We start from the raw sequence: 18,629 nt of genomic DNA, 5'->3' as shown, positions 1-18,629 counted from the left end.
TTGTTGGGACAAAGTTTTCATTAACCATAGTTTGTTTATATTTTTTATTTATATAAATATGGAGAAAGAGAGAGAGAGAGAAAATGAGAATGAATGAGCAAATATGTGGATGACCTCAGAATGACCCACAGCTTTTAAAAATCTTGTGCAAAACAAAAAAAATCCTTTTCATTCTGAAGATTTAAGAATTACAAGTGATTTGCTCTTGCTGCTGAACTGTAAATGTCTCAGTCTGATTTCCAGATGGCTCAGTGGAACCCACTTTTATACTTTATTAGGCACATGAAAGAGAGGAGCACTAAACACGCAGTAAGAAGCAAGTCCCCACAGAAATGAGATGGTATTTGGAAACTGAAAAGGAACACAAATGCCCCAAGTTTTGCCAGATGTTGAGACTGGTATCTGCAATACTTACCCCAATACAATTCCTAGTTCTTTTACATGCACTCTTGTATGTCCTCGCAGGTATTCTGAAAGCATTTTGCTTTTGAGATACATCTCTTGTAGTCTATCCTCAAGATGCATTATGCACTGTAAACACAGACCACAAACCTCTGAATGGATTTAGCACTCACATGCAAACATTGCAGAAATATAAACATACTGCTTTGTTTTTCACCTTAGCTAGAAGATCTTAAAATCGAGTGTCTCTTCCAAAATCCAAAAGGGCAAGGGACTCTCTGCTCCCCTTGGGCTGGCAACTTTTCAAAGTTACACCACCCTTCCCCCCCCCCCCCCAAAGAATTGTGGCGTTCTTATTTTCCTGGGTAGCAAGCTTATTGCACAAGTCAAAAATGCATCCAATTCACACTTCAGTCAGCCAAAGTCGTTATGCTGACTTAAATAAAAGTTTCAGTCAGGCCCAAAGACATTCAAGATGTCTTATTAAGAATGAAATCAGAATACTTGGATCAAGATTGTCTGCTACAACTCGGTACTATTTTTCTGAAAGATGCAATTTAAACAACAGTTCCTAAAACTGGACATCCTTCTAACTCTGGGGAACTGCCATTCAAAGAACTAGAACTTGAGAGATGGAAAACAGTTATCTTATTTGTAATATTGTGATAGCTCTTTTGCTAGCTAGTTTACTGGAGAAGCTAGCTTATGGATCCTTTCTAGGTACCTGTCATTACTAGTGCTAAGGATTTCTAGTTTAAGATTTTTGAAACATTACTTGAATGATTACCTTTTGGCAAACAGCATGTAGATTTAATCACTCCCTTTTTCATTAGTAGCATGCTAGAAACACAGCAGCATACTGTACTTTTTTAGGCAGTCAAATGGTATGGGATAATTTCTCATATAAAAACTACAGGAGAGCAGATAAACCTTAGCTTCAAAGCTGATGAAAAATTGTGAAAGAAAATTTCCTTTTTTTTTTTTTTTGGTAGCACAAGGTGAATACATAAGATGTCTAATCAAATATTTTGTTCTAGGACAAGAGGTACATTCAATTTAATATATTCTTTCTTTCCACAGTGATGACCACTTCAAAAAAAAGTTAAATTCAGCTCTCCAAACTCCAAGAGATGAAAGCAAGAAGCACATGCAGAATCTTACATTATCAAATGTATAAACATCTGGCAGGCAGAGACAGCAATTAGAAACAGTAGCAGCCAATAGCTTCAGGCCATCATTCAATGTACTTTTCAAGTTTAATGAATACCACATATATTAAGAATAAGATACTGTGAAATCAGCTTTGCTAGTTAAAAAATAATGAAGAGACTCATGCTTGGTTTTTTTTTATGGTCTTGAGCAAGATGAAGATTTTTAACAATTTTCTGAGCTTATAATAGGTCTTAGGGAAGACAAACATGCATTTCTAAAAAACCTGCTACATAACAGCGCAAATAGAATGAGATAGCTGCCATTAGTAGAGGAAAGGTAAAAGTTTGTCAAGAGTAGTTTGATCTTTTTGCTTCAAGTAAGTTCTCGCTAATGTCATTATAGTCGTAACACTTCAGAACGTAACCTAAAGGTAGGCATTCTTTATCTTCTCATTACAGATAACTCTTCAATGCAAAAACCCTATTAACACTTCCACAGTGGTTCAGGAAGGCACACAGTGGTTTCCCAAAATAGCAGTTCAACATATCAGAACTTTGTTATTCATACACTACAGGATTATGGAATTATTAAAGTTATGCGGGAATAAATAAGGAGGAATCCTACACTACTCTTAAAAAAAAAGAGAGGTTAATATATAAGACTATCTGCTCCTCCTGAATGCTAATGACTGAATGCCAGCCGAGAATCAAAAGACAGTCTTCCTCATGATCTCAGTACATAAGTTAGGTAATTTTGTTCAAAATGTCTATACTACTTGAGGTCCAGAGATGAAGTCATATTTTCCTGTTGACTTTCCTCTGCAACTTGTCTCACTGACTAAACGGGAAAAAAATCCCAAGTTAGTTTTAATATTAGGAAAAGTAGCTCAAAATGTGTTTAAAGGTGCAGGTAAAAACTCTTGACAGATTGCTGACATGTAGCAGTTGCAATTTTGATTTGCACTTCCTTCTCATTCCAGCATACTGCACGGGCTTCTGCAGTATGGTTACCAAGTTGAAGTGCCATAAAGATCATACCACTTGCCTTTCATCTGGCAGGCCTTGATTTGGGTTTTGCTTTTTGTAGTACTACAGAAAACAAAACCTGTTGTTCTGAACAGTAAGCAGATGCCATGAAAGATAAGCCAGTAAAGGAAACTTCAAATACACTGCATTACACTCACCTCTGATCTATATTAGTACATTTGTCTTTGTCATAGTTTAAGTCACAAGAAAAATTATGATAAAAAGTCACACTTCCCCTCCTAGAGTTTGATGAACACTTGACTTCTGTCAGGGGATTTTACAGATCTTTGCTAACAGCAACAGAATAGTGGAGAAAGGAGGACCGAATTGTCCTCTAACATGGATTATAGAAAATTATAAGCTACTACCATTGTCATTTTACTGTTCCTTTTTATGAAAAAGGAAAACACTAAGAAACAATCCCCCCTGCAAACCCAATCCATCCCCCCCGAACTGCACACCATGCAAAGCATACAGAAATTGCGCACACAAACCCCAAGACAACACTGGAAAAAACACCTCATTTGCAGTCAACTGTTCAGCTCAGAAATACGAAGTGTCAGTGTTTGCATGCGAGCCTTATGATGCAATTCTAATCAAAATCACATGTTTTTTTTTTAACCCCCCCAAGGAATCTGTTGAGATCCTTGCTAGTGTACCCACTTATTTTGCCTGGTACTTGACTTTTGAAGAACTTGGCATAATCTATACCACTAAATTTATTCAGAACAGTGCCAGCTGATACTATTTACAGGTGTTAACTTTCAGCTCTGTCTTCCTCTTCCATCCACAACTCCAGTCATTACACAGGCTTCCTACAAAACAAGTTTCTCAAAGTTGTCTACAGAAGAACAAGCCAATTTTGTTCACTGAACAAGGTAGAGTCTGGGGGGGGGGGGGGGGGGGCACGACACCCTTTCCCCCACCCCAGCTACAATTGTGTATAAAAAATTGTATTGTAATTTGTACTGTTAGACTTGTGGATTCTTTTGTTTTTCCTTCCAGTATCAGTAATCAGAAAGCTTTACTGAATTACTCTGAAGAATACTGCTAATAGTGAGGACAGGAAAGGATGCTGTGGGGTTGGAGAGAACACACTATGACACAAGTGAGAACCCCTGCTGCAACTCTGGGCCCCCAAGTGTTTTCAGGTTCCAGCTTGCTCCCAGCAACGATGTTGACAGTGTGTCAACAAGGCTGATGGACAGGGATGTCTGGAAGATGCAGAAGCCAGAAGGGTTAATGTGCAGAAGCACACACAACTGGGGAGGAGAGAGAGGTGCCCAGTTTATGGGGCTGCCCAAAGACAGAAATTTGTATGTTAAGAACAGGGTGGGGTAAACAGAAGCTTCAACAACAGAAAGAGTGGAGGGAAGTTCTACAACAAAAAAATAATGTAAGCCAAATTTAACAACCCTAAACATGAGGGCCATGCTAAAATTGCCTACATAACTCCAGTTCTGGCATATCTATTTTGGAGCAGTTGATGAATCTTGATCTATTACATGTAAATTAGGTTAAAAACAGTGTCTGTAAATGGACTGTTGCAGGCATTCTTTTAAGTATGTGGTACTAACTCTAAATTGTCTCAGGTATTAGTTTATTGGTGTAGCAATAAAATATCCAGTATAAGAAACTCTGCATTTGATACCTCAGCTAAGCAATTTTCATTAGCTTCAGCTTTCAGTAAAGAAATACTTACAAAGTCAGCTGGAAGGTTGAGTTTGTAAAGCTGTAAAATAGATTGCAATAAACTGGATACTTGACTAGAGACCAAGACATCCTTGCCTAGCTTCATGTTGTCCATCACCTTTCTCTGGCTTGTAGCTACCTGTACGTTCCATTTATCTGTGTCTGCAATAATGCAGACAGCTTCTGCTATGGGCTCATCTAGCACTGGATGCTGCAATAGATACAAAATACAAATATTACGTGAGATTTTCATATACTTTTCCACAACTAGTGTAAGGTTCTATTTATATTCATGCTGGGGCAGGGGTAAGGAAGTGATCCAAACAAATGTTTTCATTAAAAAAAAAAAAAAAAAGAAAACCACCACACAAAACCCCAAGGCATCTCAATCAAAAATAAGCAGGAATACCAACTTCAGGACCAGTGTTTACATCCATTAACACTGGGTCCGTTAAGTCATATCTGCCAATTTGACCAAGCATTTTATTTTGTATAAGCATGGCTTCAGAAACACTACTCTTTTTCACAAATATCGTTCCTGTTTCCCTACCAAGGTAAGTTTCTTCCAAAAAGAAAATAATAATTATATTGACTCAGTGGTGGAGAAAGTACAATCAGTGTTTCACAGACAAGGCATTTTGTGAGGGATTTCACTAAGCACAATCAAAGCAAGGTATATACAAAGAGACAGTATAACATTAGACCAATTTGATGATGTTTAAAAAAAAAAAAAAACACATACACACACATGTCACAGTTTTGGGCAATATGTGAACTCCTTCCAGCAGGATCATTTTTAATTGCTATAGACAGAAGCAGTTGATGATCATCACTAAACAATTAAATGTTTAGAATTTCACACTAAGAGCACACAAAGTTATTTTTAGTGAAAGGTTAGTCATAAATTGCTTTGGATACTCCAAGTAAGGTAAGGATATTGCTATAAGTTTAAACTTATAGCAAAGTTCTTATCTATTGCCACCAACTTTATGTAGCCAGTAACTTACACTACCAGTCTAGTACAACCCAGGCCTCCACAAAACAAATCTCCCTTGCAACACACGCCACTAAGTGACAATCAAACTTAGAAGCTTCCAATAATTTGCAGGTCATTTTTATGAAATACAGATAATTATCTGCTATTTTGATTGAAAAGAGAAGTGATTTCAGAGGGCTTTCTTCCTTGTTTGTAACTTGAAGTTGCTAGCAGAAAATCTTCCCTCTGTTTATCTTTCAAAGAGAAGACTTAAGAGGGCACAAATGAATGAGCAAGTGAATCTTGTCTGAATAGGCTTCTCACACACTGAATTAAGGGGCAATCTCTTCCAAGAAACAAGACATGTCAAGAGCTGCTTTTAAGAACAGGTTAGCGGAAAGAAATAGGTCCTATTCAAAGCATCAACTACTGTGCTTCTGTAGATTCTCAGTAATATCACAACTCCTATCTACAATAGTATTTTAACTCACATGCATTGAATGAAGTAGGTCTGCTAGTAGACATTGTTTGAGTTTTTCATCATTATTTATTCCATGCAGCACTAGATCAGGCATATATGTATGACAGTAACCACCTAGCAGTGATCTTCCAAAATTTTTCATGCACTGACTGCTGATTGTGTTTGACCTGAAATACAGAAATACAAAGCAGTAAGATCATTGCTTGACAGACTGCATTCAGATTTTCACATGAAATAGAATGTTTGGTTTACCACTCCTGCTTCTACTGCAGGTATTCATCAGTAATTGTACTCAAAATACAGTGAACCAGTTATTGGTGCTCTCTGAAACAGTAATTTTAAAAGCTAAAATTTAACACAGTATGATTTCTTCAGATTTAAGACAAAGCAAGTCTACATGTATTAGAACTTGTGGTATATATGAGCTCCCCGTTCTGCACCTAACAGGTTCACTAAGTTTGAGTGTTCTCAGACTAAGAGGCAAACTCCTAGCTACCTACCTTATGCATCAGCAAGGTATCTGTGCACCTATAAACCTTAGTTTTTAAATAAGATCCTCCTCCTTTTTTGAAATTTGACTTTAGCAAGCATCAGTTCGATAAAAGCTAGAGTTTTGTTTGTCCTCAGATAGAATTACGTCTAGATTAAGTGTTTCAGGCAGTGGCACACTAACAAATCTGGCATCTTTTCATTAAACATTTGAATAACAACTTCCTTAGCAAACTCCAACACCTCAAGCTACTTAGTCTTGGCTTTCTTTCTGTCAAGACTGCTAACAAGAATCTTAACTACATTACCAATGTCTGGTAGGGAGATGTCAGCAAATAATTTAATCAGGACTCCAGGATTTCAAGTCTGAAATCCTGAACACCTTTAAGGTAGTAACTACTTTTCATTTCTTCTATTTCTAAATTCATATGAACTGTTTTACCTGGGTAAAGGAAGTTCCACTTCTGCAAACTCTTCAAGTCTTTTGCTGACATCATGATGGAGTTCAGAGATACAACAATCACCTTCTTCATCACTGGCTCCAAGAGCACTGTCTGAACTCTCATTCCTTGGAATATCCCCTTCAACTCTGAATGGGACTTTCCTTCCAGCATCCCCATAGGGGACATCTTTAGCACCTACTTGAGGAGAATCCTGTCTGACAGTAGCAGCTACTTGTACACAATCAGGTGAACAGCTCTCCAGATTGTCAGAGCATAAAGTTCTAGATTCTTTCACACTCGGCATTTTTATAGTTGCTATGTTATCAGTGGGCAAAAGCAGTTCACCGGATGTGCTTGCTAAATTCATTTCCATTCCTTTGCTTTCCCCATGTTCGTCATTCTTCCCCTCAGAAGGTGGAACTTGTGCATAACAAATACTATGTTTACTGCAGGGTATAAAAGCAGCTTCACAACTTTCTTGTTGATTCTGGAAAGTGTCCACAGTCAGACTTGGGGAACTTGAGGCACAATGCATCACCTCTGGATTTTTTATGAATGCCTTCAGATTCTCTTCCATTTCTCTTCTACGAGCTTCTAAGTCCGACTCTGGTGACGCAGAACTTCCGATCTGAAAGGTGACCTTTTCTAAGTGTGAACTTCTGTGGTCAGACCTTTCAGGACAAGGTAAGGCAGATGACCTACTAGGCAGCTGCTTTTCCACTTTGCTTTCAATCTGATTCTTCTTTAGGTCCATTAAATCCTCCAATTCAGATGGTTCTTCAAAGTGGTAGGATATGACTCCAGTATCAGCAACAGTCCTCTTACCATCAGCTGCTCCTTTATGGAAAGTGCTCGTTGGACAGTCAACAGATGCTTCAGAGTTTTGACTAGTCTTTCCTGTTGCTTCATTCTTCTCTTTTGAGGACGCTGGCATGGCACGAGTGCTTTCTGAATTATGCATCCACTCAGCAATTGTACTGCTCTTACTTCCATCGTTCTTTGGAGGTAGGATTGGAGGCACAAGAGCAGGTTCATTTTTAACAGTGACAACCACATAGTCAGATTCTTCTACCTCTCCTTTTTCTAGTGCAGTTATGATTGTGCTTCCATTTAGCACTTGCTCTCCTTCCCCAACCTGCTCACTCCATGTCAGTTGATTTTCCTGCAGCTCAGAGCACCGAATGAAGTAAGTTAGAACATAGAGCAAGCGCTGCACCAACTCCTTACGTTTTCCAATAACAACAGTCCGAGTCAACCTAACTGGAGAGCCTATGGCACCATAAAGATCACCTGCAAAGGAAAAAACAAGAATTTCACATGCTCTTATACAGTTGTAACATAAGCTACAGCATTTGAATTCAAAAAAATTTTAAGCAGCATTTATTACTGACACAAATGAGAGTTTGCTTTCACAGTAAATTCATAAAATTTTAAAACAACAACAAAAGAAATCCCCTGACATTTCTTCTGCCTGGCTTGTAGTCATAAGGGTTTCGGTGTTTTTAGAAGGGTTTGGCTGCTACTGTTCAGTTTCTTCCCCTTCAAAACAACTGCAGGTTTTATTTTATAAAATGGCTAAAAGATATTTTCGCTTGGAAATTAACACAATATGGGATGAAGAGGAGTATAGATCCAGCTAAGCTCTAAAACCAACTATACTGTTTTCCATTTTCTCTACTCATTCTCTTTCACATCAAAATTATTCTGGTTTATCAGGGTCACTTTTTCTTCTCCTTTCTGTTAAACACAGAAATCTTCATTCCAACAAAACCTAAATGATGCATTTCAGTACTAAGATATCCAAAACCCCCAAAATAAAAGGATCTAATATCAGTTTAGTAAACAAGGTTCTAAAACAGAGGTATAGAACAGTAATTTTTGGGTCAAGGCACCTATACTTCTATGTACTTGGAGGAAGTTTCACAAAAGTGAGCTTGTTTTGGGGGAGGGGTAGTACTTGAAAATATATGCACTACTTTCCTGTTACAGTTGTGTTTTAATATAGAAGATAGATACTACAGGACAATCAGAGTCCCCTTAGAACCCCTTAGAACTGTTTATTTGCTAGCTCTTTTATGCTGGAGAACAGCTTTTTAAACAGAGCCAAGGTCATATATATCCTACTTTGAATACATCTGTGTTGGTGAGACAGGTAACCATGTTCCAGTTGCCCACAATCTATCAGCTGAAGGGTTTCTACACCAGAGTTCTGGGAAAAGTAAACCGAGATGTCCAGTACAGGAATGCTCACATGCTCAGTTTCAGACAAAGCCAAGTTAAACTCAAGAAATGCTTAATACCAGGTTAAGTTAACACAACTGACTTCACTTGACATCTATTACAGAGCACTCACTAAAGGTCTTTGGCTGACCAAACTGTGGCTAACATCACAAGCGGACAGGAGGCAGCCACCAAAAGCTGGATTTTCTTCAGCCAGCATAAATATTCACCTTGCAAACTGGTTTCTCTGGCTACATGCCAATCTACCAGACAGCTTTTCTGGACGCTAAGTCCTTGCGCAGGCCTTCTCAAATGCTCTGGACTGAGCGTGCCACCAGGATTTTGTCCAGACTTCATGAAGTTCTACTAACACTAAATAAAACTATAGCCAGAGCTTCAGGAAGTTCTCTACCAGGAGCAAGGGGAACTCTGGTTTCAACATAAGGGGGCTAAAACTACAAAAGGGAAAATTTATGCCCAGCCTCCTCCAAGTCCTTCAGGGCATAGAAGGAATAAGGTTCCTGGCTCCCTTCCTGCAGAGCAAGGCTCAGCAAGACAGTAATTCCACTCTTCTCACTTACTGTCTCCCCCACCAAGACCTGCCGTCTATGGAGGCGTGTCCACTATGCCAGTGATCCACTGTAGACGCTGCTGCACGGTGCCATCAGTATGCTGTCTTCCCTCAGTTAAGGATACCCTTGCCACTAGCCCCATAGCCTAACATGCCATCCCCAGTACTGGAAAATAAGCTTCAGACTACTCACTCAATTTTTAAATTATGTGAGGTTTGCAGAGACCTAACCCTAGGCAGCAAGACCATACACTTGCTGCTAGACAGGTCTGACCTCTCTTATTGTTTGTTATGTAAGAACTAGAAGGAATTCTATTTATCTCAATGCCTAATGGGCCATGAAGACTAGCAATTCGGAAAGGGAAAGAAGTCTTTTTACTTTTAAGTTGGGCACAGTTGCTATGGAAATCAGATTCAGGCTTCATGTCCATTTGCACAAATCACTTCTATACAAAAAAAATTCCTACTGAGACAGGAAGAGAAGTCAAAATTGTGGTCTTCAAAACATACTAATGACTACCACTAAGCACGTCAGATTGAAGCCAAGCTTAAACATACTAATGACTACCACTAAGCACGTCAGATTGAAGCCAAGCTTAAACAGAGAGAGTATTAAGCCTTACTTGCAGCACTACCTACATATAAATGTTGATACAAGTGTAATTGATGCATAAAACATAATGAGAACATATCTCAGAAGGTAGAAAGACAGACACTTCAAAATGTTTACGTTAATAAAAAGTAATTTTCATTTTAAAAGCACTAAGCTTTTTTCTTAAACTTTTGGATTTTTTAAGGAGGGAACCAGCAGAGGGCAACATCTTACTCCGCACTATCAGCTAGTACAACAACCTGATACTGGCTTTGGGCTTTACAAGAACAAAACAGAACCAGGAAGTGTTTTGAGCTCAACCACTCAGAATTTGGCCGAGGCAGTGCTGGTAGCAACATAAAGCCCGGAAAGGTGAGAAGGGAAACAGATTCTTGACCAATCACCAGCAGTGGCTCCTGAGAGAGACCACAAGAGCTACCGCCCATCTTACACCTCTGTTCCAGCTGGCTGTTAAAAATCACAGGCCTGGCTTCATCCTCAACACCCTGAGCCAGCTTCCATTTTCCCCCCTTCCTAGAAAATCTAATTCATTACTCCTTGCATAATGTTTTAAGTTCATCTTAAAACAGGAAATGCATCTTTTACTACAACTACATGGCCAAGGTAGCAATTCTTAATGCCATGAAGGCTACTGAGAAGAACCAACAGAACTAAGCTAGACAAAAGATGGAAACATGACCAGTAGCACAGCGTAAGAGTCCCATTACTGCTTTAGAGCTTCACTACAGTATGCAGGTGTGTTATTTTACAGACAGCATAGCATAGGGTTTAAAGTTAAGACTGAGCTGATACCACACTCACAGCTGCTGCCGAGAGGAGGAAGAATTTTCAAGGATTTACTACTGGCAGTGTTATTCTCTCAGCTCTCACTCACCTACTCATTTGACAGCAGTCATTTAATTCCCTGTATCAAAATAATTTATAAGCTATATAATATTTGTTAGAAAACAGCCTGAGGAGCTGGGTGTAGAAAGAGAATCTTGGCCCAAGCCCACTCAAGTGACCAAATGAGTGGAGGTACTACCAGCTTCCAGGTTTCTATCCTGTTGTCTTGGTGTCCATCCTAGCTCTGTAAGAAAGAGGTAAAAGGAAGTACCCTGGCCAAGCTACAAACAGTCTCCAAGGCCCAGAGCACTTTCTTCCACCTACCCTATTTCCTTCTCATTCCCCTCAAACTGCTCAGGCCATTGGGAACATTTGCACCCTCTTAAGATTCCTATACCAAATTACTTTAACCAGGAAGTATAAAGGAGGAGGAAGAAAAGGGACCAAGGAAGCAGAGGAGAGCACCAGGCTATGCTGACAGACCTTCAGATATTCTGCTTACCCAGACTCAAAAGACATCTGTTGGTGGCTCTGCCCACCTTACAGTAAGGCTGATGAGCAAACCTTTTCCAGAGTTCTACCAGCAGCCATTAAAGACCTCAAGCCAGAGCCAGAAGAGAGCTATGCGACTACAAAGCTAAGCTCTACTAGCTCACGGCTAGCATGAGAAACAACATCTAACTCCTCTTCTACCTCTAAACACAAGCAAACGCGTGCTTCCAAGTAGCTCTTGGATAAGAGGAGTGCATGCAGGAAGGGGCTAGTCTATAGAAGTCTGAAGTTTTTAATTTGCTACTGACCAAGCTGTGCCCAGAGAGGGTTATATGGATGGGATTTTGCCAGCATGTTCACAGACTGTGATGTGCGTTTCTCAGAGAAGGCCTTTATAGGAGGATGGTCAACTGGCATTACGGTTGGGACCCAAGCCAGATGATAAGTCAGCACCGCAGTTAACAAAGCAGCAAAGAACCTGGTGGTGGGGGGGGGGAAAAAAAGAGACATGAGCAACATAATACTAGCAAAAGAATATCCTATTAAATGCTCGAACATATCATGTGCACTAGGAAGCACACAAGCTTTTAAGAAATACAGGAAAAAAAGCTTACTGGTTTTTGTTGATCTGTTCTATCAAAAATGTAAATTCTTTAAGAAAACGCTGGCATAACTGATTCTTTTCCAGGGTATTGGACATCATATTAAGCCACACTGGCTCTGCAATCCTTGGAACAGAATATAGGTTCCAGATGGTAATTCTGCTCAGAGCAAGAAACCCAAAACAAATGTTAACATGCAGCATTTCAAAGTTGCACACAAGTAGCTCGTTTCCTCTTCTATCACCTACTGAGTTTTTTCTGCAAGAGCAAGGAGACTCTGACCAAATTGGAAAAGTTTTCCAGACACACTAATCAGAGTGCCAGAACACTAGTCTGTTTAATCAGTGTACTGATAACTTCTGATTCACTGATAAATTATTACAACAGCTGCTTAGTGTCTTCCCATGAACTGCATTTTCTTCTTCACTTTGTTGCATTCTCCTCTGTGTACTTGTACACAGAGAAGTGCAAATCATTTTGAGGAGGAAAAAGAAACCATTCTATTCACATTCTGGACACTACAGAACCTCTAACCCATACATGCTTCTTGTCTCTCCCCTGGGCTGTCCTTTGATTCTGGCTGTCTCTTCCTTTCTTAGGTACCAGAAAGGGTGCCCTTGACAAACTTTCCAGCCAGTTGCACTGCCCAGCACCTACAGCTAGGAGTAGACAATTCAACTGCTTGAATACAACAATTCAAGCATCTGCACAGATGTCAGTAGAAGCCAACTTCTGATGAAACCTTCAAAGACTTCAACTGCCAGTTCTAGGTACAGGTGAGCAGAATGGAGTACTATGTTTACTCTCATTCTCAAAACAGCTGACACAGGCTGAAGTTTTCCAAAAACATCTACCCTATACCCAGCACAGAAAATTCAGTCATGCTAATTTCAAGACTGGCTAAATCACAAGAATCTGCATTCGGTTGCTTATAATTGGAAGTGGTAAGTAACTTAAGAAGGGCACAAGAACAGCTCTCTTTCTAATTGAGAACTCCACCAACTCACCTGAATTCTCCCAGGGCATCCATGACACGACTGATATAAACCTGCACTCTTTGGCTGGATTCCGCTATTTTTCTACAGCAGATCATGGCCTTGATTAAGAGTTAAACACACAAAACAGCTTCTTAAAGGATTCATATTCTTCATTTTTTAAGCTTCATTAACATGTCAAGACAATTAATAACCCCAGTGCTACACAGCCACTCAGAACAGCAATAGCTGCCAATCTCCTTCTATCTCACCATGAAGGACCAATCCCTAAAACTAGACATGGGGAGAGAAGAGAACATTTTGGAGAGAGGAAGGGGAAAACAGCAAATACTTTTTGTCTCTTAACGACTGCATGAAAGGATAGAATACAATCTTTCCCACAGCCTGCGGGGAATCAAGACAACCTCAGTGGAATATGAGAAAAAGGAAAGAAAAAACACCTGCAACATGCAACTCTCCATTCTCATTTCAACTAGAAAAGAAACCACACTCCTTTTCAGCATGTGCTGCTAGTTCAAGGAAAACAAGTGCTAAATTCCTATGCTGGGCTCAGGCTCAAGACTACATGTGTAAGGAGGGAGGAAGGCTTGGAACCATGTAACCTTCTCCCACTCCTTCCCAGACTTCATCTATCAGATTCTAGAATATTTCGTTCTAGTTTGTCACTTATTTTTCCACATAAAGTAAAATTAATATTCTGTACCTTTTCTATTGCATACTTTAGCTTGTTCATGTGGGATTCAAAAAGAGGGAAGTGAGAGAAAAAGAAATCCTGGAAGTGTCTCTGTGCTTCTTCTTTTTCAGGCAGAGAGAAAATTATGCTGATTGCAATTTTTTTCCTCCGAACTATTGCAGGATTGGAGCTGCAGCTTTCATCAGCCATACTAAACATTTCTTCAGTGGACCTGTAAGAGATTTGTTACAACAGTTACCCATGTATTAAAGCCAGCTTATCTTCTATCCATCTTTCTATACAAAGTTGAAGGGAACTCATGCTTAAGTCTCCTTTGACTATCTACACAAGAATTTGCTGTCACCTGTCTCTGTTCAGAGAGAATACCCAGCATTTTGATGGACAAGACCTGTGTTTACTAAAACAGATTGGAGAAAGGCTATCCCAGCAGTTAAAATGCAGCAAAAGCCTTCTAAAACAGAGCTACAAAATCCCTCCTTCTGGATTTATTTGCATTTTATAAAAACAAAATGGAACCAAAACTGATAGTAATTTGCAAAGAAGGTTAAAGGGAATCTGACAGAGCTGGGAACTGAATCCAGCTCTGAAGCTCCTGCTCCTCAGCAGTATGCCCATGATGTTCTTGAATCTACACTGCTGTTCATGAGAGAAGTTGGAAAACACACTACTTGCCCAGCATCTTAAGATGCCTGCTCTAAAGCAGCCATTAAAAATGTGAACTAGAAGTTTCTATTTTAACTAAAGACAAAACATCACAACTTAGTAATTACTGTGAAAACACAATTTAATGCCTACAAACACATATGCCTAGCTCAAAATTTGCTATAGTTTAAAAAGCTTTGTTCCCAGCTAAAAAATTAAACAGTGGCCATTTCACAGCCATCTATTGTTTCCCCAAGCTGTTTTCTCACTTGATAGTTCTGCCACATTTCTCTCAACAGCAATGCCAGCTTTCAGTATTACACGAGGGGACCAATACTGCTTAATATCTTTTATCACCAACCTGGACTATGGATCAGAACACACCCTAAGTAGGTTTGCAGATGATGCCAGATTTGGGGTGGTGAGGCGAGAACTGGTCAATACACTGGAGGGCATGTCTACTATTCTGAAGGATCTTAACACGGAAGAGTGAAGTTCAACAACAAATTGTCAGGCAGGGCAGAAGCCCTGCACCTGAGACAGATTATCCTCATACAGTTGTAAGGCTTAGGGGCTGACTGTTCAGGAAGCATCCCACAGACAAGACCCCGGGAATACTGGCAGGCACCAGAACGAACATGAGGCAGCACTGTGCTCGGGAAGCAACGAAGATTAACTGTCTGTTAAGCTGTATTAGCAAGAGCCTAGCCAACAGGTCAAGATAAATCAATATTCCCCTCTGTTTGGCACTTAGGAGGCCACACCAGGAGAACTGTGTCCAGCCCACAAACTGGAGCAAGTCCAGTGAAGGACCACTGAAGTGGTAAGGAGCCTGGAGCACATGACGTACAAGGAAAGTCTGAAAGTGCTGGGTTTATTCAGCAATCTTCTACAATCCAGTGGGTGGTTATGCAGAAGACAGACTCTTCTCAGAGGTGAAGAGTGACTCTCATCCTTTGGCTGTAAATTAGATGCTGCACAGAAATTTCTGGTGGCATATTAAAAAAAAAAAAAAAAAAAAAAAAAAAAAATCACAGAAAGATTAGACAATGGAACCAGCTGCCCAGAAAGGCTGTGGAAACCCCATCCTTGGAGATTTTTAAAATTCAACAAGACAAGTTCCTGAGCAACCTGGTCTAACTTCCAGGTTAGTCCTGCTTTGAGCAGGCAACTGAATTAGGTAACCTCCACAGGTCTCTGCCAGCCTAAAATTTTCTATGATTAGACAAAAGAGTGGCAATCTCCCCACCCCATTCCTCCAAAGATACTTGCACTGCAGATTTAAGTGCTGATGATCCTAGATTTGCAGAGATATTATTTTCTCTTGTTTCAGGTTTCTGAATCAATTTCACTGTGAAAAATATATTAAGTAAAAGAAAGAATATATCCCAATGATTAAAACAGTATGGCCAGAATTTCTTTCGGAAGGAAAATTTTAATTGAATAATGGTGTTTAATCTATATTGAGAAACTGGGGGGGGGGGGGGGGGGGGGAAGAGGGAGAGAATGGACAGGAGAAAAAAAAAGCCATGAGAACACAAGTGAACACGTTCAGAACAGCAGCTCATGGGAAAACAGCTTGTTTTTGGACTTTCCTTGTATGTTAAAACTGCAATAGGAGTGAGTGGTACAATTAAGACTTTTACGGTTTTCCACATCAGAAATATCTTGAAATGGAGCCCGAGGCATTTACAGGTTACTGTGAAGCAGCTAACAGGAGTAAAGCCTGAACGCTAAGCTTTCATTCTAAGCTCATTCTAATAACAAGTAGTTTACAGCACAATTGGTTTGACAAAGTTTTATATAAACAAAAATTTCTCATCATAGAGATATGAGTCCAGTAACACAGGAAAAAAAACAGCAAAAAAAACCCAGCAAAAACAGCTTGTGGGAAAACAGCATTCAAGACAAAAACATAGCCTCATTTGAACTTCAGGAACTTACATGCAGAGACAGAAATTCTCAAGGAAGTTGGAAAAAGATGGTCAGTCAGCATGTAAGAAACATCACAAACCAAGTCTTTGTATTGCTTCCCAGGAATGGAGATTGAAAAACTAAGGTCTGACTGTGAGAGAGGCCTTTTCAACAAAGCTGCTAATCTAGCTTGTCTGCTAATTGACTACATGGAGTTCCGGCTAGATGTTCCATTTCCTTTGAGCTACTGGCCTAAAATATCAGTTAGAGACTGTAGAAGCTTGGCTGTACAAACTGAAGTGCAAACTCTGCTGTCACAGAAGCATTCAGCCAAGAACCCACTGTTTCACTAGCATGTGATCAGAAAACAAATACCTGAGGAGCCTCTTTGGCTTAGAAAGAGCCCCAGACCAAGAGCAGTTCCAGATAGTAGAATGAATAATGTCTGCTTTCCAAGATCTTCTCCAAGCATGGATTCTCCAACATGGGACAAACTGTTCTCTTCAGTGAATAAGAAGCTTAATAAGGCTACTTTACTTTTTTCTGTAATGCTTTCAAGAACTCTATCCATGAAACTTTGGCTATTTCTTACACTGGGCTGAAATTGTCTTATTTCCCCCTCAGTGTTTTAACCCATTTGGCATACACTGCTCTCACAGCCTTATTTCCTTAGAAGTACTTTTAGCCAAGCTTCCTATCTATTGAACGTAAAATGTTTGGTAGCTCATTCTTGCCTGCAAACATGATTTAGAAAGCAGCATTGCTACATTTGGACCATTGCATGATTCCTCATGTTAAAAATGATTCTGTGAGAATATTCTGGAAAGAGGTTCAAGCGATACCCATAGGGAAAGTAAATTATGGCATAATTAAAACATAGTTACAATTGGCCTTTTCCAAAAGGAGGTTTTTTTAAAGTGACCAGTTTTCATTGGCAACTTTTTTAAGCTTATTTGAAGACAGTGAAGAGGGAGAAAGTACATGCAGCAGGAGTTTCTTGTAGCCCTTCACTAATTCCATGCTGTCTCTGGGTGCAGGTGGATGAGCACATATAAGCAGATAATCAAGATTCATTTGCTATTTTGCAATGATGAGGGAGGAATTTGCTTATTAGCTACGAAAGGTCTGTTGCATTCCATGCTTTGTTATGCTACTGAGCTACAAAAGCTAATAAAATTCCAAAACAGAAGCCAAGCTTTTTGATCATAGCTCTTTTTTCTTCCTGTTTTGGCAGAAGTCACATCAGGAACATCCTGTACCAGCCAAGAGAGTCGTCATGGGCTATTACTCCAAAACTTCAATAACTGTTCACTTGTCAGACTTCATCATAGTATAATGCAATTATGGCAGCAGTGCTCTTACAATCTTTCATCTCAACAGGCTACTCTGCTTTTTCAGAAATGGTTTAACTTGCTTTTCAGAATGGGGCCTTTTGATACATAGCCTATACACCTTCAATAAAAACAACTGTATTTCAAATCCAGCCTTGTAGCTCACATTCAGCCAAAACTTGATCTTTCTTCGTATTGGCAGTCTTACACAACATGAATGGAAGTCAGTCTGAAGTGAGAGTACCTTTTAATAACAAGATTTGTCCTTTTAAAGAAAAGAAGCTTAAGCTCTATTTTGCTATTGCTGCCAAACAGCTGTTGTAAACGGAAAGCTGCTACACTCACCACCTTGGAATAATTCCATTCTCTAAACTGGTTGTCTGACTTCGGAGCCAGCGACGTTGATAGCTGCTAGAAGATGACGATGAAGAGCTTGGAGATGGAAAAGGAGTGACCAGAAGACTGCTCAGAGATGCTATCAAGAAAGCAAAAAACCCAACATACACTGAGTTATATTGAGCACTGGTTAAACATCTTCCTTTATATCCTAACTTGAGACAAGTTCCTGTGAATATTGGTCTTGCTTGCTGACCTTTCTAAACAGTTAATAAAGTAAGTTTTCACATAACTCACTCTCAACAGGACAGATGATAATCATTTTAAGCAATTCTTGCTGCCTTAACACTCTTTCTTCTCATGAAGTCAGAGGTCTTCTCTACTAAAACATACTAAGCTGTCTCACTCTCATCAAAAGCATTCTGTCCTAAGAGGTGTTACCCTCCCATTACAATAGGCAGACAGCTGGCCTTCTCCTACTCAGTGCAAAAACCTCTGCTCTTCCCTTGCTTTAGTGAAGGCTCCAACCAATTTTTCTCCAGCTTATAAATTAGTAAACTCCAGAGAATTTTGGCTGTAAACAAAGAATGTCATTAAAAGTATTCCTACATATAGACTTCGAGAAAAAAAGCAGAAGGAAAATTGCTTAGCAGATCCAGAGAAGATTAGATTGATGGGTCATAAGGTACCTAAAATTTCAGGTGAATCACTTAGCTAAAGAAGTGTAACAACTA

General features: G+C 39.6%; 1 protein-coding gene across 6 annotated transcripts in view; it reads right to left on the bottom strand.

Moving 5' to 3' along the window:
* The window catches only part of FNIP2 (folliculin interacting protein 2), a 54,716-nt gene that overhangs the window by 4,784 nt on the left and 31,303 nt on the right, over positions 1 to 18,629 (bottom strand). For 5 of the 6 annotated variants that reach the window (XM_026120161.2, XM_026120162.2, XM_064510902.1 and 2 more), the window contains 9 exons: positions 17,905 to 18,034; positions 13,682 to 13,883; positions 12,991 to 13,079; positions 11,996 to 12,142; positions 11,690 to 11,859; positions 6,660 to 7,950; positions 5,739 to 5,895; positions 4,282 to 4,482; positions 416 to 531 (listed from right to left, as the gene is read on the bottom strand). In XM_026120161.2, the coding sequence (XP_025975946.2) occupies positions 416 to 531; positions 4,282 to 4,482; positions 5,739 to 5,895; positions 6,660 to 7,950; positions 11,690 to 11,859; positions 11,996 to 12,142; positions 12,991 to 13,079; positions 13,682 to 13,883; positions 17,905 to 18,034 (2,503 nt within the window). The remainder of the gene's footprint in view (positions 1 to 415; positions 532 to 4,281; positions 4,483 to 5,738; positions 5,896 to 6,659; positions 7,951 to 11,689; positions 11,860 to 11,995; positions 12,143 to 12,990; positions 13,080 to 13,681; positions 13,884 to 17,904; positions 18,035 to 18,629) is intronic. The other variant, XM_026120159.2, reaches the window with a different exon arrangement.

Source organism: Dromaius novaehollandiae, chromosome 4, assembly GCF_036370855.1.
Source record: "Dromaius novaehollandiae isolate bDroNov1 chromosome 4, bDroNov1.hap1, whole genome shotgun sequence".
In the NCBI taxonomy this organism is placed as follows: Eukaryota; Metazoa; Chordata; class Aves; order Casuariiformes; family Dromaiidae; genus Dromaius; species Dromaius novaehollandiae.
Note: the sequence above shows the minus strand (reverse complement) of the source record. Positions and strands in the feature narration are given on the sequence as shown.